The sequence below is a fragment of the Chiroxiphia lanceolata genome, chromosome 16, assembly GCF_009829145.1.
Source record: "Chiroxiphia lanceolata isolate bChiLan1 chromosome 16, bChiLan1.pri, whole genome shotgun sequence".
NCBI classification, from domain to species: Eukaryota; Metazoa; Chordata; class Aves; order Passeriformes; family Pipridae; genus Chiroxiphia; species Chiroxiphia lanceolata.
In genome coordinates this window covers 276,501-297,318 of record NC_045652.1, presented here as the reverse complement: position 1 = coordinate 297,318, position 20,818 = coordinate 276,501, and the positions used below count along the sequence as shown (strand labels likewise).

The following is a 20,818-nucleotide window of genomic DNA, read 5'->3' as shown; positions in this document are numbered from 1 at the left end:
TTCTGAAGTTATTTTCAAATAATTTTCTCGCGTTTCAGGATTTATGATGACAGAGATCTCCGTGAAGACAGAATTGTAGAATCATAGAATATCTTGAGTTGGAAGGGACCCACAAGGATCATTGAGTCCAGCTCCTGGCCCTACACAGGACACCCCAACACTTACTGAGGTTAGTTACACTTTTATTTAAAGAGAAATTGGTAGAACAGCAATGAGTACTGTAGAAAAAGTTAAACCCCTAAGATTTGATTTTATTCTCAAAGAGTTTTAATTTGTATCTAAAGAAATTTCTCTCGCACAAAACTCTCCCTTCTCCTAACAATCCATTCCATGATCCCTCCCCATCACAGAGCTTCCAACACTGTGTTCCACAACAGACACAAAACTGGCATTTCAGCCACTCACCTCATCCCCAGACACGAGGCAGGTACCATTCGTGCTCCAGCTCAGGACTGTGATTTTGGCGCTGTGATCTGGGGGTACAATGTGCTGCTCCTTTTCTTGTTTGTTCAGCACCACAACTTCTCCCATCTCCCATCCTGCTGCCAGGATGGGTCTAGAAGGGTGCCAGGCAAGCAATGTGACCTGAAAGCTTCTCTCCACATGTGAATGAGACACATGTTCTCCCTGTGAACCGAAATCAGCGCAAGCTCAGCTCGATGGAAACTCAGCACATGGATGCAGCCAAACCTTCAGATTCACTGCCCAGTCAGCAAGATATTTTCCTGTGATAAAGGACTGGCATGTAGGAGAGCTACCTGCCAGAGATATGAAGTGGCTACACAAATTCTCGTTACCGCTATTTTATGTGCTAAAATGAAAATGTGCTACAACACGCAGTACATCCATTTGGAAATTGCTAATGAGAATTCAGCAGTGTTGAGTGAGGGAAAGCCTGGCTCTGCTTTTCCAGGCTGTTCTTCCCTCCCAGCACACAGGAGCAGCTCCCAGTCAACATCAAGCTTCCACTCCTGTATGAAGGACAACAAGGCTTTGAGCATATTTCAAGGTAAAAAAATCCCCCAAGTGTTGAAAAAGAATAAAGCACATCACTATTATGATTAGATTATTAGAATAATCTAACGCTCCAATAGCTCTTAAAGGCAGATCCTCCTTTGGGCATGTTTGCAAGAACATTTCAGGTGATTCATTTAACCTCTCTATGTATTTATTTTTTCATTTATAAATCTAGGATGACAATTTTTCATAATACCCTTTGAAAAGTACACATTTTATAGACTACTCCTATTAACAGACTTACACATTTCCAGTAAGACTGCTGCTATATAACTTGTAGTGCTATTTCCCTAAATAGCAAGCTTTTTTCCTAAAAATTATGCAAACCAAAGCCCTCTCATGTAAATTTTAGAGTATGCAGAGGAAATATCTGTCTACAGACAGAAACTGTACTAGGAAACAACCTACTCAAATGGAACAAGTTGAGTCTAGCAAATCAGTTCAGTCTCAAGGTGGTGGAATGATTTGTTTAATTTCCATTTCTTTGTATGTGCTATTCACTTAATAGTTAAAAAGAAGCAACAGTATGTGTTCATTTTACTTATAAGCCTGAAATTCTCATACTATGAGAAGTAAAAAGCAAATCAGTAATCATCACAAACAAGATTTAAAGGCTGTAAAGATCAAATTTCAATCAAAAGATCAATTTAATTTATGAAGATCGTTTTAAAAACACATATAATGAGTAGCTGATGAATCTGTCATGTCCTAGATAGCACAGGACATGGATAGTAATTAAAATCCAGAGAGAGGGATTTACAGAGCATAAGTAAGGCTGCAAATAAAGAGATAAAAAATGTGAAGTTTTTTAAACTATGAGAGGTTGCCCAAAGAAGCAGTGGCTGCCCTGGAAGTGTTCAAGGCCAAGCTGGATGGGGCTTGGAGCTTGGGTGTCCCTGGCCCCATAGCAAGTGCTGGAACTGGGTGGGCTTTAAGGTCCTTTCCAATCCAAATCAGTCTGTGATTCTGTGACTCCATATCAAAACCAAAAGCAAAGTTGCTGATTATTCACCTGTTCCAGGTAGATATCCACACAGCCCCCAGCTGCTGTGCTGATGGAAGCGACTGCCAGGAGTGGGTGAAGTGGGTGCCAAGCAATTTGGGAAGGGGAGGCAACGGAATCAGGAGCGTCTGTCCGATGATCCACATACACAGCCATAACAACAGGAGCTGCCACAGACTGCAAACCTGTACAAGGAAAGCAAACATCTCTAGCAGGTATGCTTATTCAGATAATACATATACACTATATATGCCGTATTATATTTATCTTATGTACTATATATAATGAGTATGCTTGAAAAATGTGGGAAAATAAAACTACAGTATCATCCTGTTAACACACACTGCACAGACATGAGAAAGTTCACAGCAGTATTTTTTTAAAAAACATGGAGAAACACAGAGCCTTGTAGTCTGTAGATTTACAGTGCACACCAGTGCACTGTACCAGTGGCTTGTGCTGGCCCATTTCAAAGGACTCTGAAATAACACAGAATTTACCAGAAAGATATTTTCAGCGCTTCATATCCAAAGATGTTAATTAAGGTACAGACTGAGCTACTTTATGTTGTAAAGTCTCACTTCTGGGTTTCAAATTAAGTTTTAAAAGTTGTCACCACTTTGGAGCCTGGACTTTTGAAATCATACAGGATTAGTTTAACTGCTACATTGGAACTATTACCAAGATTTGAATGAAAATACTCAATAAGTGCTGATGTTCCACAGAAAAGAACCCAAGAACAAAACTCTTTTCAGAGCTGTGAGTCAGAAATGGAGAAAGTCACTAATATGTAATACTTTATATATAGAGATGGTCTTTGGGATTTGTGCTGTGGGATCTTATTGGCTCGGATTCAAAAGAAAAACAGCTGGACCAAAACACCTTGATTTACCAGCAAATAATCACAGAGTCAGTGAACAGTTCAGGTTGGAAGGGACCACAGAGTGGGTCATCTGGTCCCACCTCCCTGCTCCAGCAGGGTCTTCCCAGAGCACATGGCATAAGATTGTGTCAAGAGGGCTCTGGAATATCTCCAGTGAAGGAGACTCCACATCGTGTCTGGGCAGCCTGTTCACTGCTCAATCATTGCACAGTGAAGAAGTTCTTTTTAATTTTCAGATGAAACTTCCTGTGTTCCAGTTTCTGCCCATTCCTCTTGTCCCGTTGCTGGGCCCCCCCCGCAGAGCCTGGTTCATCCTCTGCCCTCTCCCTGCAGACAGTGACAGACAGGGATGAGGTCCCCTCTCAGTGTCTCCTCTGGAGGCTGAACAGCTCCAGCTCCCTCAGCCCAGAACTGGACACAGCACTCACCAGGCCTCACCAGGGCTGAGCAGAGGGGCAGGATCCCCTCCCTGACCTGCTGGAAATGCCCTTCCTCACACACCTCAGGATCCCCCACCCTGGTCCCAGGGCTGGTCAAGGACAGCTGGTGTCCACTGGAACCCCCAGGCCTTCTCCACTGAGCTGCTGCCCAGCAGGGCAGCCCCCAGCCCGGGCTGGGGCATGGGGTTATTCCTCCCCAGGTGCAGGACCCTGCCAAGACCTGGTGAAAACCAGACCAAAACAAAAAAAACCCCAAAACTACAACCAAACAAACCATGAAAGGTTTAAAATACTCCTGTGACACTTAAGGGGAAGAGACCTTTTCTTCTGTGCAGCTAAACAGTGAGTTCAGAACCTGCAGGCACACACATGCTCAGCAGTGAGACTGGCTGAGTTTACCAGGATGTAAAACGGACATGAACAGACTCTTCTTTTAAGGCCTCTTCTCTTCAAACCTTCTGTCAGTGCCTAAAGTAACTAATTTGCTGGTCACTTAGGTTAGAAAGGTGGGCAACTGCTCAGTAAGTTGGCAGTTCTGTATCTTGCCTCTGACACTACAAGGAACAGCATGAACTACCAGACAGAGGAACAGTCAGCCTGCAGACAAGCGATTTCATCTTTCAACAAGATCCATCCACCTTTTATCTTCACACTCTTTCAAAATCCTCAGTATTCCCAAAGTGGCACCCAGTGGGTCTAGTTTTATTGCCATGCAAAAAAAAAAAAAACCAAAAAATTCAAATAAAATTTCGTGTGTTTTTCATCTTGATTTCATATATTTTAAGTTTTCTCATATCTCCAGTTCTGTTCCAGAGTTTTGTATCCATACTACCACTTTAGTCCTTATTTTATCTGCTTCATTTTCTTCTAACAGGGGGAGAATTTAGTCCATATTTGCATATAAGCTTTATCTGGGCTAAAAATTTGAACAAATAAAGAATTCCACTTCAGATTAAAATAAAAATGTGAGATGCCTAAATGAAAACAAAACACCATTTGGTATGAAATAATGGTTTTATCAAAGAAACTAGACAGCTGTAATGTCTACTCAACAGCCACCATTTTTTGCTTTTAAGTGTTCCTTGGATCCATAGTCCTAAATATTACTTATTATTTTTCAGGTATTTCAGTCCCCTTCAGTAATGGAAGAGATTAAGTTTGTCAGTCTTCCAAACTGCATCTCTTGATCAGCTCATTAACACAACCATCCCTTTTGGCATTAATAGACAGCAAGAACAATTTTTCATCAGTACTGTGTATATTTAAAAAGGCAGACTGGCACTTACTAAAACAAGATTCAGTGATATTGTCATGTAAGTTACAGACAATCCCTGATATAAAATACTTTCCACCATCACAATAACTATATAGAAATGTGCAGCAGACTGCTATACACAAATAAATAAATTGCTTACATAAGTGGGTTACACAGTGGTATAAGAATAACTAAACCAAAATCCATTTGCTCTCTGTAATCTTGGGAATTCATTATTCATGTATTCACTATTGCTTCTAGCTCATGTATTTACACTGTAGCTTCGAGAGATGCCTCTTCAAAAATCTTCAAGGAAAAAAAAAAGAAAAAGAAAACCAAGTAGCACTGCCTCTACAAACGATTCTGGCCCTGTACAGTCTATTTTTTCAAGGTTTAAAAAAAAAATAATTTCTGAAAAAGTTAACCACTTTGTGGCTTGGAATAGAACATGACCAAGCCCCAATACCTGATCTCAGTAATCAGATCAGATGCACCTGAGAGACCATTCTGAAACAAGCCACAGGCAATTTATGAAATCAGTAAGAGCTCATGGAATCACAGAATGGTTTGGGTTGGAAGGGACCTTTAAAGGTCATCTTGTTCCATCCCCTGCCATGGGCAGGGACACCTTCCACTAGCCCAGGTGAATCCAAGCCCCATCCAACCTGACCTTGGACACTTCCAGGGATGGGGCAGCCACAGCTTCTCTAGGCAACCTGTGCCAAGGACTCACCACTCTCATCATAAAACTTTTCTTCAGACTAAACCTACCATGTGCCCGTTTCAAACCGTTATCCCTTCGTCCTGTCAGTACAGGCCCTGGTAAGAAGTCTCTCTCCATTTTTCCTATAAGCCTCCTTTAAATACTTGTTAAGGAAACTTCCCTGTACAACCATCCAGGAGATCCCCTGTCAGCCACCTGAGCTGGGACCAAGGCCCCTGCACAGCTGCTCACCCCCCACACACAGTCAGAGTTTCCTTAACAGCTCCACCCCAGGTTTCCCAGAGCAGTCTCAGACATCCTGATCCTTAAAATAATTTAATCTTGGTGCAACGACAAAATAAAAACCCGAACTGGTGCCTCGGAGGAGGGATCCCGCACAAAGGAACCCCTGGGCTTTATACTCTAAGGGTGAGAAAGTCTGGGGGTTGTTGGCTCCTGTTGTGTCTCCTCACCTGGCTGGGCCACAGGTCCCTGTGACCTTTGTTATGCAAAGGGATGGCAGTTCACAGCTTCTTGCCTGGTTCTCTGGCCACCCAGAGCTGAGCCTGCAGCTGGCACTGCAGCTGCACCCCAAGCTACCAGCACTGATTCCTCAGGATACTGGAAGGCCACAGTGATTTGCTCCTGAAGCCTTCTCTTCTCCAGGTGAACACCCCCAGCTGTCCCAGCCTGGCTCCAGGGCAGAGGAGCTCCAGCCCTCAGAGCAACTCCGTGGCCTCCTCTGGACTTGCTCCAGAGGAGCTCCCCATATCTGGAGGCAGCTCTGCAGGTGGGGTCTCACCTGAGGGGGCAGAGGGGCAGAATCCCCCCCTCCCCTGCTGCCCACGCTGTGGGATCAGTGCAGGATACGGAGGGTTTCTGCATCCCAGCACACACAGACAAGGCATGTCCAGCCTCTCACCCACCAACAACCCCAAGTCCTTCTCAGGACATTTGGGAGTTATGGCAAATCAATAACCAGATTAAGAACTGAGTCCAAAACACATGTGCTCAAACCCAGGGGCAGGACTTTGCACTTGGCCTTGTTGAGCTTCATGACGTTCACAGAGATCAACATTAGACAGAACATTAATGACTGCTCCCAGAGGAAAGAGAGATTGAAGGTAATTCTCTATCCCTAACTGGCCAGACACAAGCCAGGTCTAGTCCAGACATCATACACCACCACTAACTTGGCCCTGTGCTCGCAATATCAGATCTTTTGGGGAAGTCCAGTCTTATTTCAGCATTTGTCAGCTCACAAGTACAGGGACCAATGCAGACTGATAACTGTCCATCACCTCAGAGCACGGGCAAGGGGTCATGTCTGTCTGCACCCACCCACCCAGACTTCCCAAAGAGTCTGTAATTTTATGAGTAGGGGAAGATTATCTTACGATATGAGGCAATTTCCCCCCAGAAAAACCTCTCAATTCATCACTTACAAGTTGACAGAGTATTTAAATTACAAAACAAATAGCTTTGATTTGTTGGGTTTGAATTTTCTGGGACTTAGGTAGGGAACCTCGAGACTTCTATTGCTGCAAATGACAGTGGTGAGCCAGGACACCTGCACATACATCACAAGACGTTCAGGAAAACAAAAAAGCTATTCTGTCTTTGGGGACAATTCCTTAAAAACTGCTTTTATGCTGTCACAATATTATCAGCACAGGTAGCATTTAAGGGAGGTTTATCACGACTGGGTTTAGAGCTGCTACAGCCACCAGTCCCCACTTCCAGGCACACCGTGAAATGGGGTTTCTGCCCGCGTTGCCTCAACAGTGCCCTGACAAGACTCGACAGCTACCAAAGCAAAAGCAGAAGCTTTTCCTAAAACCTCTACCTATAAGAAACGCTGGCTTTTAAACCTGAAATTGTTCAAAACAGTCAGCCCCAGAAAAAAAGAAACAACACAAAACTGTGCTGTGCTACAAAAAGATGGTTAGTGACTAAATAAATACAGTCTCCTCTAAGTAGTAAAATAGACAGAGTAAAAACCTGTTTGAGTCCTGCCTCAGCCAAGAGGGAATGGAGCTCCGGGCCGGGCCCGCGCTGCTGGGCCGGGCCCCGCGAGGGTCCCTCGGCCGGGCCGTGACCACCCTTCGCCGGCCCAGAGCGGGCCCCGCGCACCCCCGGGCCCGAGCGGGCAAACACGGCCAAACCCGCGTGTCCCGCCGCCACGTTCGCACCCGTGGGCGGACCCGCCCGCCCCCGGGACCGACCGCCCCGCACCTCCCACCGATTGCGACTGACCCGCGGCCGCGGGCGGGGCCGGGCCCGGCCCAGCCGCGCCCCCCGCCCGCTCTCACCACAGGCCGCGGCCGCCTCGCGATGCTCCGCGTTGCCCCGACAACGCGCGTAAACTGCCGAGCGAGGCCGAGGAGCGGCGGGAGAGGCCGAAGACTCACGGAGAGAGGCGGAAAGTGCCGAGCGCCGCGGATCCCGTGGCGGCCCCGAGCGGCCCTCCCGGAGTTCGGCAGCTCTTTCAGAGATTTTTTTTTTGGAGGGGGGGAAGGGGTTCGGTAACTTTTTAAGTTATTGACCTGGTTTTTCTAGTAACATCTAAGTGAAGACACCCCACAAAGCCCTCCTGCCCCTACCCTCGCACCACCCTGCACCTCCTCACAGAGGATGCAGAGTTGGAAGGGACCCACAAGAATCATCGAGTCCACAAGAATCATCGAGTCCAACCCTCAGCCCTGCACAGGACCATCCCCAGGAGTCACTCCCTGTGCCCCAGAGGATCAGCCAAACCCTCCTGGAGCTCTGGCAGCCTTGGGGCTGTGCCCACTGCCCTGGGGAGCCTGGTCAGTGCCCAACTACCCTCTGGGGGAAGAACCTTTTCCTGAGATCCAACCTGACCCTGCCCTGACACAGCTCCAGCCGTTCCCTGGGTCCCATCCCTAGTCCCCCCAGAGCAGAGCTCAGGGCCTACCCCTCCTCAGGCAGTTGGAACTGCAGTGAGGTCTCCCCTCAGTCTCTTCTTCTCCATCTGAACACACCAAGTGTCCTCAGTGCCCTCACACGGCTTCAAATCAAGACTCTTTCCCGTCTTTGTTGCCCTCCCTTGGATGCTCCTCAGCACCCCAGGTACGGCCCAGGTCAGGTACAGCCCAGCCCTTGCCCACACTGGGCCTGCAGCCAACCCTAACAGCCAGGTTTACCCAACACCTTCAGAAGAGGCAATTCAAGACCCAATCCCCACAGCACTGTCCAGTCTAAAGTCACTTCTAATTCCTCTGAAGTCTCAACACTTCCATGCAGATGAAAAGCAGCCACACACCTGGTACACCTGTGACCAGCAGCTCCTGCGTGCTCTGAGGTTGGCTGGCCATGTGTAACATGTGATTTGTGTGGTTTTTATCACAGTTTCCTTTTACAAATATGCAGCAATTACTGGGATTCTGCTGGGGGGAAAAAAAAAAATGGCACCACAACCCCAACTTGTTAGCAAGCAGGAAAAAGTACTGGGTGGGAGGCACACTGCACTGAAACAGTGTTTCTTTCAGAACTAAGGGCAGGCTCCAGGTAGATGTAACAGTTCGTTTGGATACATGTCCGGAATAAAGACAAGTGCCAGAAATATTCAAACACACAAAATATCTTTTATTACAGTGAGAATAATAATAATAGTAATAAACTTAGGAAGAGGAATCAAAAACTAAAAAAAAGGGATACAAAATAACTACCTTATCGAGTGACATTAAAACAAATACTACGAACAGCATTTAATACAGTATTAACTAGTGAAAAAAAAAGGGGTTAAAGGGATACCAAAAAAGGGATCTTAACACAATATTATGGATAACTATTAACACAAGATTGGTTAGTAAAAAGGGAAATTAAAGGGAAATATTATGAACATAAAAGAGGAATTAAAGGGAAACTAAAGGGATATTAAAAAGTTTGTTCTCTCAGTTGCCTCCTATCAATAAACTGTGCTTACCCACACAGACAGGCCAGGGCTGTCAGGATCTGCAGCAGCGGGTCGGTACCCATGCTTAGCTGGCGTCCCCGCGGAGCAACACAGTCTCGATGGTAGGATGAGTATCGCTCAACTCAGCAGCTCTGACACCCCATTTTTATCAGTTCCACATTATACTACGTAGGGCCAGTACGCAGTATAAGGTGACGCCTGAATGGCAGCCAAACCCCGCCAAATCATTACCTCATGGCAACAGTCTGCGCATGCCCTACTTGTAGGGCAAGGGGCGAGCAATCCCTGCCCACATAATCTTCCTCCCATCATCATCTTTCTCACCCCTATGTATGACCTCTACCATTGTGTTTCAAGGGTAGATGTATCCATCTTGCAGTATGTAGCAAAACCAAGGAAGAATTCAGCTCTGATAATAGAGGATATCAAGCTGACTTGCTAAAAAGCACAATGGACCTTACAATTAGCCTCTGCCATGAAGTTGCATTGTACCATACTCTAGCTGGTTTCACATCCTAATATGATTCCTTTCTCACACCTCTATGCTCCATTGATCATCCAATTCAAAAGTACCCCCCTTACAGTAGAGAGGGAAAACACTGACTTTAGACCTTACTATAAGCCAGGAAGACCCATAACCAGAGCAGCAGAACTGACAAAATCCTGTTTCCTGGAGCTTTTTATCTTCTCCTGTGCAGCTCTGACACAGTCATTTATGGTATCTCTTCAGGGTGGATCCTTGGACATGCAATAGCCCGCTCAGCTCACTCAGGTGCCACTCCTGAAGCAGAGTCAGCAATTCATCTCTTGCCTCTGCCCATCTGACTGTTCTCACGGTGCCCACAGAAGCTTTGAGATACCAGACTGGAAGTTGAGGATTTGGGCAGACCACATGCAGATACCTTGTTTTCTCAGACAACCAGGCTAATAAGGAAACTATTGCAACTACATGGTACAATCGAGTCAGAAATACACAGCCAGCTGGAGCATCAAACAATCATCTAGTTTATCATCCCTTTCTGGCCTGTAATAAAAATAATCTAAATAACCCACTGACTGTCTCTGCTCAGGTGACCACTTTAGAGCTCTCAGAATTGGCTGGTTCACTGTTACACAAAATTTTGCCCAGTAACTCAACTACATATCCCTACTTATGCAGGCTTTTAAATTTTCCTGCCCTTCAATAATCAACATAGAAGCTCTACTTCTATCCTAAACACACAAATGAACATGGCATCCTAGGATCCTAACATCTTCCCTCCTGAGTACTGCACTCAAAGAATCATATAATCACAGAATGGTTTGGGTTGGAAGGGACCTTAAAGATCATATAGTTCCAATACCCTGCTACTGTAAAAGATGCCTAACAGCTGTTAGTCCCTAAAATCCCAGGACAGGCTGCAGCAGTGCAGCTGCACACAGTGCATTTCCTCCTGTCCTCTAAGGGCTTGACCTCACAGACTGAGAGAAAAGTAAAGTTGCATGACTAGGTGCTTCCTATTCCATAAGCAATAAGGGATTAACAATAGCAGCCTGTGCTTCCATTGAAATCTTCTTACTTGCATGGGAAAGAACTGCTTTAGCAACACAAAGATCATTTGAGATCTTTTGCCAGAATAAACAATTTAAGAGCCTTTTAAGAACAAATTAATTATGAATGAAATGTAGTAGCTTCTAAGTTACCTAAAAAGAAAATACAGAACAACATCCACTTTACTGGTGGCTTTTACATCTAAGATCTTTAGAAAAGTATTTCCATGTTATAATTGGTGATTATCATGCAAATTAGATGCAAAATTAAAAGCATCTCAACATAAAGTATTAACTTGTTTCTTTCTGCTGGACAGTTCTGCCTTGCTTGCTCTATTTCTAATAAACATGCAATGTGTTATTCATACCTTAAAATACACAGGCTGTGAGACGAATCCTAGTTAATGTTCTTGTTTGGCCTAGAAAACTATGGCAACAAACACCGGAAGGAAGACTATTTACATTTTGTAGCTGCGCAGGTCTGTCAAAGTAGAATAGTGGGGAGGGCCTGTAATCAAAAAAGAACAAATGGAAGTTCAAGTGTCTTTTGACGTCTCACCCTACCCCCTGCCTCTCAGCTCTTGTCCAACTCCTTTTCAGTAAGCCTTACTTTCACAAACATTTACACACTTGAGCAATTTCACACCTTAACAGTCCACCGGAGGCAATGGGGCTATTCAAGCATGGAAAGTTATTTACATGCAGAGAGAATAGAAACTTTCAACTCCGGAACTGAACATAACTCCATGTCTCTCTGCAAAAGCATCATGGAAATACATGGCACTAGAGATGCAAAACTCATAGCTTCCTGACTATACTGTTGAATTTATCCTGACTATATTGTTGAATTTGGTTGTGGCCAAGCCAAGGAGCAAAAATAAACCATATAATCTTGCGCCAGATTATAACAAAACCAAAAAAAAGTAGATTTAAATACAAAGCAGTGATTAAAAAAAAAATAATTCTATTTATAGCAGTACACTTAGTTACTCCCAGAGAAGTTTTACAGCATATTTACAGTTTATGATGCAGAGCCCAAGGCGTGTTCAAGTTTAGTTCACCATCACAGTTGAAAAACTCTCCATGGCAGCCCAGTCTTCCAGAATTTAGATACCATCACGAGGTTCAAATAGCTATGACTTTGATTTCTAAGTTTCAGCTTACGAAGACTTTCCTCAGAAGAGAAAACTAAGGCATCCTTTCCTGCAACGAGACACAAAGTTTAACAAAAAAAAAAAAAAAAAAAAAAAGGAGGGGTAGCGCACCGAACAGCGCGTGGGGGGGGGGGGGGAAGAAGAGAAGAAGGAGGACAGTTCCGAGCCGGGTGCAGCGCGCAAAGGCACAACGAGGGCAGAGGAACGCCGAACCCGGTGTGCGAGAGCATTTCTTCCCCCCCCCCCCCCCCCCCCCCCGGCCGCAATAAATACCCCGCCGTATGCAAATTACCCGCTCGCTGACCAATCGAATCCGGAGGGCTTGGCTGTGGGGCGCTCGATTGGTTTTCCCTTTAGCCAATCAGCACCCGATTTACGCGCCTCGCCCCGCCTCCCGCCTTCCCCGCCCCTTCCTTCGCGCGGCGCTGTCGTCACGCGCACCGCGCCGCGCTCTGTTTGGCTGGCGCTGGCGCCATAGCCCCGCCCCCCGGCCTCGCTCCCGCCCGGAGCGGGCCAATGGGACGCGGCGGTCGGGGGGCTCCGCGGGGCTCGCGCGCTGCGGTCCCGCCCCTCGGCCAGGGCTGGGCGAGCAGGAAGCGGAACCGCCGCGGCTCTGGCCCGGCCCGAGCCCAGCGCGGCCGTACCCGCACGGACGGAGCCAGCCCGGCACGGACGGGAGCTGCGCCCGTGGGCAGCCGGCGGGGAGAGAGGTCGGCCCCACGGCCGCCAGCAAAGCTGGGAGGGCCGCTGGGCTCGGCGCCGGCCGCCTCCCGAGCTGGCGGGTCTGGGCGCAGCCCGCGGGTGCCTGGGGCTGAGGGAGCCGGCGGCGGAGCCAGAGCACGGAGGCTGCGCGACGGCGTTGATGCGGCAGGTGAGGCCGGCGCTGGGGGACCGGCCCGGCGCCGCTCTCCCAGGGCGCGGCGGCGCTAGGGGGAGGGAGCGGAGGGACGGCCGAGAGGTGTGGAGCACCAGAGCAGCGAGGCTGAGGAGGTTTTCTCTTCGGGAGCAAGAGGAACGTGGTGAAAACGAAAGGAAAAAGCGGCTGAGACGGGGACACTGGGCTTAGGGCGCTGAGGGCTCAGGCAGAACGCTAGAAGGAGCCAGCAGTTGGGAAGTGGGATTTGCTGCTCTGGTAAGGAAGCGTCCCCAAGGAGCGTGGCTTTGGTGTCCCCCAGCTTATCTCTGGGGGATGCCTGTGGGTGTATTGTTTAATTTGCAGCAATAAAGTCAGGCTTGGAATTATTTAAACCTTGCTTACATGAAGTTTTCGAGCACAGGCTGTCAGAACTGTAAGAATTCTGTCCTCAAAATAACGGGAAACACTGCAGCTTTTGGTGTATGGAGAATCAGTCAGTAACTAGGGACCTGTCAGGTGAATAAATAACCAAGTTTCAATATGAGTTTAGATCCACAGTTCAGATGAGTTTATTACGCGTTTGCGAAGAGAGGAACCTTGCCCAACAAAATTCTGGATCGGTAAGTTCAGTGGTTTAGCTGAAAATTAGAGGGAAAAGTGTCATTTTAAAAGTAGGAATACAACCCATAAACCTCACAAGTTTGTAGGCCATATCAGGTTGATGCATCTTCTTTCTTTTGAACCTCATTATCCTGATGTCAGCCTAACCCATAGTCATTCCAATGTTTGCGATATTCAGAATTTTCTGCTTCTATTGGTTTTTATCTTTCCCCTTGATGGAGGTTGGATGGTGGCTCCTGCCATGGTGACAAGGCAGCTGCATCCTAACTGCTGCTCCTTGCTGGGCGCTGTAAGTGGTTCTTTCTTGGAGGATGACTTCTTTTAGGTATGGTGTCAGTAATATTTCTATACTCTTCAAGGAAAACCCAAACAATTGTTGGGTTTTAACAGATAATGTGGTTTAATGCCTTAAGCTTGCGTGCATATCTCACGCTTTGTTCCAAGTATTTGAAAAAAAAAACTTCAGAATTGAAAGGATTTGTGAAGCCAGCACAGCGAGCGGTCATCCTAGCAGCTGGCCTGAGCGTCGGGTTCGGGGTGGAACTTGAGAGATGCCTTGGGGGAGCCCAGGGATGCTCCCCTGGCACACGAGGGTTTAGAGCTGCCCTGCTCGGGCGAGGTCTGGGCGAGGCAAGGGCGCACAGGCCGCCACAGGTGCCTCCGGAGTTTGTTGCCCTCCAAATTGGGGGGGGGGGGGAATTAATGAATGGGGTGTCATTAATTATCCCCGCGCGCGGGCGGCGGCCGGCGGTGCCGGCCCGGGGAGCCGGTCCCGCTGACAGCCCACGGGGTCGGCGCTGCCCGGCGGGAAGGAGCGCGGGGAGGTGCGGGGTGGGGGCGGAGGGGAGCGGGAGCCTCGGCCGGTCCCAGTCCCAGTCCCAGGCACGCACACTCACACACACACACACACTCACACACACACACACACACACACACACACACACACACACGCACACGCACAGAGAGAGAGAGAGGAGGAGAAGCCGCCGCCGCATCCAGGAGCATGGATCCCCCCCCCGCAGCGGGCCGAGCCGCGGCTCCGCGGTGAGGAGAGAGGGCAGCGAGCCCCGAGTCCGCCCCGGGGGGTGCGATGGGGCAGCGGCGCTGCCCCGCTCGGCTCTGCCGGGTCGGCGCTGCCGCTCCCCAGGCACCGGCCGAGCGCTGCCGCACACCCGAGTTTGGCCGGGCGGATTTCTCGGCCGAAGGCGGCCCAGAGCCTTTCAGGACGGGGCCGGGGGGCTGCAGGGGGGGCCCGGCTGCCGTTTGGGCCAGTTTGGGGAGGGTTGCGGCGGGGCTTTCCCCCTCCCGCCTTCGGCACAGGTTGTTGGGTCGGGACAGCAAACGAAAGGGGATTTAGTAACAAACAACGGCGGCCATGTTGAGAGGAATTTCTGCAGCTAAACTTCTCCCCTCTCAGCCCAGGGGTTTCTCTGCCTCCCCGGGGGGCTCTCCGGCCTGACTGTGTGCCCCCCTCTTTTCTCTCTCTGCTCCCCTGCAGGATGACAGTGAAGCTGGGAGAGAGCAGCGGGGAGGAAGGGGTGAAAAAGCTGGGCAAGAGAGCAGGAGGAGATGAGGAGTCCCTGGAAGAAGAAGGGGCAGGAGGAGGAGGAGAGGCAGCTCCAGGCAGCAGCAGCACAAAGAAAGAAGAGAAGATCATTAACAACAACACTACCAGCAGCCCCCCACCGAACCCCAGCTTGTCGCCAGCCCCGGCCTCCCTCCAGCCCTCCCACAGCCAGGACCAGCATCATTTTCTCAGGTCCAGCGTCAGACCTCAGAGCAAGAGGCTGAAGAAGGATTCCCAGGCATCCTCCTCGGTTGGCAGCAGCACTGGTGGAAAAGGCAAAGGTACAAAAAACATGCAGGCAAGGGGGGTGGCAAGGAGGGGAGGCACCTGTGGGGCTATGGGTTGTCATTCTTCTTCTGTGGATGCCATCTTTTGTTTGGTTTTGGGAAGGTGTTTTGGGGCTTGTTTCTCACAGTAGCTGAAATCTTCTTTGTGTCCCAAGGCTTCAGCTTCTCTGCTGCCCACTGCTCTCTCTGCACTTCCAAAAATGGGGAGTCTGGATGTGTATGTGGGGAAGGAAGAATTCTCCATTATTGAAGCAAATCTTTGATTTCTGCATTTCATCTCTCTCAAGTTTGAGGAAATGCCTGTATTTTGATTAGGAAATGAGGCTCTAGATAGCTGTGTAATCAGGTGGCTGCACTCTGAATTCTCTTAGATAATAACAAAATATTCACTAGGTGCTACTTAGCAAAGGGTAAAAAAAACCAACCCATGGGACATTGGTGATTTACCCCAGTTATTTCTATGATCCAAATAACTATTTTGGAAACAGCTATGAAATACATATACTGCCATATTTGTTTCTGAGGTTTGGAGAGTCCCATGTTTCTGTTTCAGAACAGTTCGGGCATTTCAATGTAATTTGAGTTTATATTAAGATTGTTTTGTATACATCTGAATGTCTGTAGGTGCAGGCATAAACGCACCTGCTTTTTCACTTAAGCATTGGAGACAAGAATTTGATTTTTTTCAGAGCTGTTTCTAACTTGAGTAGCTGGAAGGCAGCAGGGATATTTGAATATCTTGGTGCTATTGTGTGCTCAGCGGTGACTGGATGACATCTCAGCACTGCAGTTGAGCTGTACTTGAGCCTAATTTTGGATACCTTATGCAAAAGTACTCAAGTGTTATTTTCCATTAATTTTTGAGAAAAACAGCACTCAAAGATTTCTTCAGTATTTGAAATAATGAAGTTTACTCTTGTCTGCTAAATTGGAGTATAGCTCCGTGGAGCATAACTATGTCCTGGAGGTTACCTCACTCTGTTCCGTCACAGGGTTGTGCACATGCTGGGCATTAAGTAAGCATTACAGTTATGATAGTTTTGTGTTGCAGTAATAAATCAGTGCAAATTGGGATATTTTGGTTATTGTCATATCACAAAAAAATTCTTGAACTCCGTTGCTTGACAGTTTATATAATTGACTAAAGTATTTTTGAATACCGTGGTAAGTCCTCTTTAATCTCTTGAATGTTAAGTGAAAACTCTCTATGTGGTGTTGGAGGACAGAACAGAAAGGTCTATGTAATTTTTTTCCTAGTTGCATGAAACCAAATAAACAGATGGAATACCCAGGAGTGTTTAGCTTCAGATAATTATTTCCAGGGTCGTAAATAGTATTAGATACAAGGAGGTGTTTCTTTGAAATGCATCTGGTCCATAATTGACAAGTTGAATATATCCACTTGAAATTATTCCATTGCTTTGGAAGCGTATACACGTGTGAACAAATACATGGGTCTTTGTGTAAGTGTTTATTCATGTTTGTGTATTCATACATGAACATTAATTTTAGAGCAGCAGAACGATTTTTAACTAGGTGTATCAATAAAACAGAAAAGGAGATTTCCTTCATTTTTGCAATTCAGACTCCAAAACCACCCTAATAAAGCTACATACAGAACAGAAAATATTATTTCAGTAATCGGTCACAGACAGCGCTTGTAATTGCTGTACCTGGCTATGTTGTGAGCTTTTTGGGAACTTCTTAAATCATCAGGAGTGACAGTTGGTGGTGGATTTGAACTTTTCACTTCTGGAATTGTTAGACCAGCCACAGCTCTGCCTGGCCAGGTTTGGTGTGAATGTGTCAGACTGATTGATTTCTCTGTTATGGTTGAGATGATAACCGTCAGATTTTGGAGAACAAAGTCATGGAGCAGGATCCTCTCTAATTTGAGTTCTTTATGTTCAGAGATGCATAATGAAAGGTTTTCCAAGCTTGTCTGAATTCTCCACAGTGGAATGCCTTGTGATCAGAATTCATAGTGCCCTGTATTCTGAGTGAAGCGTCTCACAGAGCCAGCTTGGGATAGGGCAGGATTTAGGATAGGGTGGAGATTGCTAAGAAAGATTAGACTTAAATCTTTTCATTCGCTGTCCTACCATCTTTCTCCTTTCTCTGTAAGTATAAAAATGATAAAAAGCTGGAACGCATGCGCTTTGGATCAGCTCTGGAAGCTTTTCCATTATGTCACAATCAAGGTGGTGGCTGCACAAGTAACTCTGGCACTGGCCAGCAGGAGTGATCAGACCACACTTACACTTGGTCCAGAGAAACCAGAAACTTGTTTTTGTTGTAGTCATTCAATAATGACACTTAAAATTTTATTGAAGTGATTAGACTTCTAGAACCTGTGCATTCTAGACTAAAAACTCTCTCACTTGGTAGTTTTTAAAGAGTGTAATCAGTGTGCTTAATTTCTTTCAAATGGTAGTTGCTTGTCCTCATCATATCTTCAAAAGAGTTTTGAAAATAGTGGTTTTTTCTATGTGTTGCAAATTTCTTTTTACTTTTGGCATTTGTGCTTTTAGGGCCCTTAACTGGAGCAGACAAATTATTGATAAACTTGACAGTAAACTGTAGCAAGAGTTTGCCCACTTGGCAGCTGCTGACTCTCAGTTTTATCTTACTGTGGTTCAGGGAAAACTGCTCTTAATAATTCTCAAATTCTGCCTACTAGTGTGTATAAACATGTTGCTAATCGTCAGATTGTTCTGACGTACTCTTTAATTGCACCTTTGGATCCCGTCTCTTGCTTTTTGTTTACTGAGGTGCACTTTTGAGTTTAGGGCAAAAATTACATAGAAGGTAGTACAGTAAAATAAAGTTTGAAAACTATTTGACTTCAACAGCCAATCCATTTAGAATTGCAGGAAGGTTTATCAAATTTCCTGCACGAATATCTAAATATCTGCCTTTTTTTTTTTTTTTTTTCAGAATGGTTATGATACTATTTTCAACTGTTGGTCATCTTTTTATTTTATTTTCAAGTTCATAGTCTACACCTCAACTGGTGTATGCCTTTTGAAGTATGAAGTGAGTCTTCAAGTGACTTGCATGAAACCGTAGGAGGAACTTGAAGGACTAGTGGAGTGGAGACAGTTTGAGAGTTCCAGTGCAGGGAGGTTCATTGAGGGAGAAGATGCAGAACAAGTTGAGGTTGCTGAAAAAGAGGGATTGCTTGGAGTCTGCTTCTTCCATCCATGCCACATGGTTGCTGAGCACAGGTGTTAAGGTGTGCTTTTGTCCGTAAAGCCAGAACAGATGGAATACACGTGTGTAGGATGTGGCCACTTTGGTAAAAGCCAGTGTGGGAATACATGGCCATCGTGTGCTGTGGATGTAGCTTGAACTGGAGCAGAGTATTCCCATTTCCATGCTTTCATCCATTTTCTGAGTGCGGAATGAAGTCAGGAGGAGCAACTAAGGGTGATGAGCTGAAGCTTGAAGATGTGTTTCATGCTGTTGCTCTGGATTTATTCCTAAAATGTGTAGAATGGCTCAAAAAAGTATTTGCAAAAGTATTTGCAAAAGTATTAGCAATAATAAGCAGCTCTTTCTTGAAAAAAGAATTATTCAGCTGAAAGCACTAGTTGAATTAAAACATTCCATTTTTTGGGATGGTATAGAACTTGGTAGGAAGCAGTCTAGTTTCAGCACATCAAAGTTGTGTGTCCCAGTAGCATACAGTTAAATCAACTACTGCCTTTTCCTGTGGAGAGGATGTATGTACCAAAACACCTGATGTGTGTACTTACATTGTGTTTTATTGTATCTTCCCAAGTTCATATGTTGTAGCCTTCATTTGAGATGTCATTCCTCTAGCTTTATTTCTCTAGGACATGAATCACTGTTCAAGGACTATTGGTACAGTCCCCTGTTCTAACATTTTCCTGAATTCTGTCCATCTCATTTGCACTCGGTACCTCTCTTTCCGTCCTACCCTGACATGCTTTCATTCATTCTTTGCCCTCTCAGTTACCCCAATTCTGTCTTCCTCCCTTTGGAGGTGGCTCAGGACCAGGATTGTGCAGTATCTCAGCCCACAGCGTAAGAGGAGGGTTTTCTCCTGTGCCCTGTGCAGCAGGTATTGAACTCTGACAGGTACCTGCCTGCAGGGCTGCACAGCCGCGAGGTTTGGATGGAACTTCGTGCTGGGTTTTATGGGTGTTTTCTAATGGAAGAGCAAGAGAATAATGATTCACTGGAGGTGGAGGAGTAAGCAAATGTATAATAAACCCAGTTTATTTTTTGTAGCTCTGCTTGGTTAGCTTAGATAGTGCTGCCTTTCATACATTGTATATTGAACATATCCTGTCTGGGCAGAGGCAAACCATCAGTATAGTTTTGTTAGGAGGCTCCTGTTGATAACTGACACTGGGTATGTTTTAAACACATTCAGCTATCTCTTGGTTGTGCTAATTTTGCAACCGGTAGGAGTTAGAGGAAGGTAGGCTACGTTTATTCCTGCAGGACAGGCACCCGTTGACCCTGAGATGAGCTCAGCTGATGAGGGCAGGGTGCCAGTAACACCAAGGTCTCAGGTGCAATCCTGGTGCGGGCCACTCTCTTAAGAGTTGGACAAAATGGTCCTTGTGGGTCCCTTCCAACTCAGAATATTCTGTGATTCTCTGTTTCAAACTTTGGAACACTATATGCCGTAGCCATGCCATAAGGTATAAGCTGTCCTAGACCTACCCTTCTCAGGACTTCATGCTGTGCACTGTAGAGACATAGAGGGTAGAAACTAGCACTGAAAATGAAGTTTTGACTTGCAGGGAATGTGTCTGTCTCTCTCCCTCTGTCATCTGCTTTTTCTTCTTAGCTACAAGCGCTGGAGACAAAAGCAGATTGGTGCTAGCCTGCAGCTCTCTTGGGCTGTCCTTCTAGGGGCTTCAGTTAAATTCCTACAGCACTCACTTTCTGTTCTTCACTGCAGTACCCAATGTAATATCTGTAATGGCTAGACAAGGGGCTCATTTACCAGCGATCAGAAAGAGAGTTTGTATGTTTGTCTTTGATGTCTTTTTCATTAAAATTGAGAAGTGAATGCTCGAGGAGGAATACTCTGTCGTGAGAACAGCAGAATGCATTCGAAGCTCCTGAAAAGGGCAGATCACAGCACCTCACCCAGCTCTGTTGGCATTGGATTTTTTGTTTTGAATGTATCTCGTACCATAGGAGAATGTTTTGAATGTATTCTCGTACCAGAATGTCGTACCATAACACTGCTAAGCTCTAATGCAGGTTTTTGACAATAAAATACACACTCGAAGCTGTTTTCTGGTGTGACCTCCCTAATGGCAGTCTTCACTGAAACCCTGTTTGAAGGTGATCTTGTGTAATTTAGCTTTGCTGTTGGCTCCTGTAGAACCCAAGAGAGAAGAAGAAAGAGTTTTCTGAAGAAAAGTTCCTGGCATGTTGCAAGTGTCCTGTGCTTTTGGGGAGTGAGTTTGTCCTAACACTCAGCCTTTGGGCTGTGGTCTGCAAGAGTCTGAACACACTGTCTCCTTTACAAAGGCATTCCTCGATGGATGTTCCACCTACAGTGACTGGTGACTC

The 20,818-nt window shown here is 46.3% G+C and overlaps 2 protein-coding genes across 11 annotated transcripts in view; one reads left to right on the top strand and one right to left on the bottom strand.

Moving 5' to 3' along the window:
- IFT140 (intraflagellar transport 140) overlaps positions 1 to 12,010 on the bottom strand; it is an 82,256-nt gene extending 70,246 nt beyond the window's left edge. For 2 of the 5 annotated variants that reach the window (XM_032703555.1, XM_032703556.1), the window contains exons 1-3: positions 2,984 to 3,225; positions 2,030 to 2,205; positions 406 to 627 (exon numbers count right to left, since the gene is read on the bottom strand). In XM_032703555.1, coding sequence (XP_032559446.1) covers positions 406 to 627; positions 2,030 to 2,205; positions 2,984 to 3,074 — 489 coding nt within the window. In that variant the 5' untranslated portion in view covers positions 3,075 to 3,225. Of the gene's footprint in view, positions 1 to 405; positions 628 to 2,029; positions 2,206 to 2,983; positions 3,226 to 7,302; positions 7,355 to 7,613; positions 7,694 to 11,139; positions 11,280 to 11,789 lie in introns of those variants that run through there. The other 3 variants (XM_032703559.1, XM_032703557.1, XM_032703560.1) reach the window with 3 other exon arrangements.
- A 612-nt stretch (positions 12,011 to 12,622) lies between these two features.
- CRAMP1 (cramped chromatin regulator homolog 1) overlaps positions 12,623 to 20,818 on the top strand; it is a 48,155-nt gene continuing 39,959 nt past the window's right edge. For 3 of the 6 annotated variants that reach the window (XM_032704376.1, XM_032704380.1, XM_032704375.1), the window contains exons 1-2: positions 14,325 to 14,446; positions 14,901 to 15,250. In XM_032704376.1, coding sequence (XP_032560267.1) covers positions 14,406 to 14,446; positions 14,901 to 15,250 — 391 coding nt within the window. In that variant the 5' untranslated portion in view covers positions 14,325 to 14,405. The other 3 variants (XM_032704377.1, XM_032704379.1, XM_032704378.1) reach the window with 3 other exon arrangements.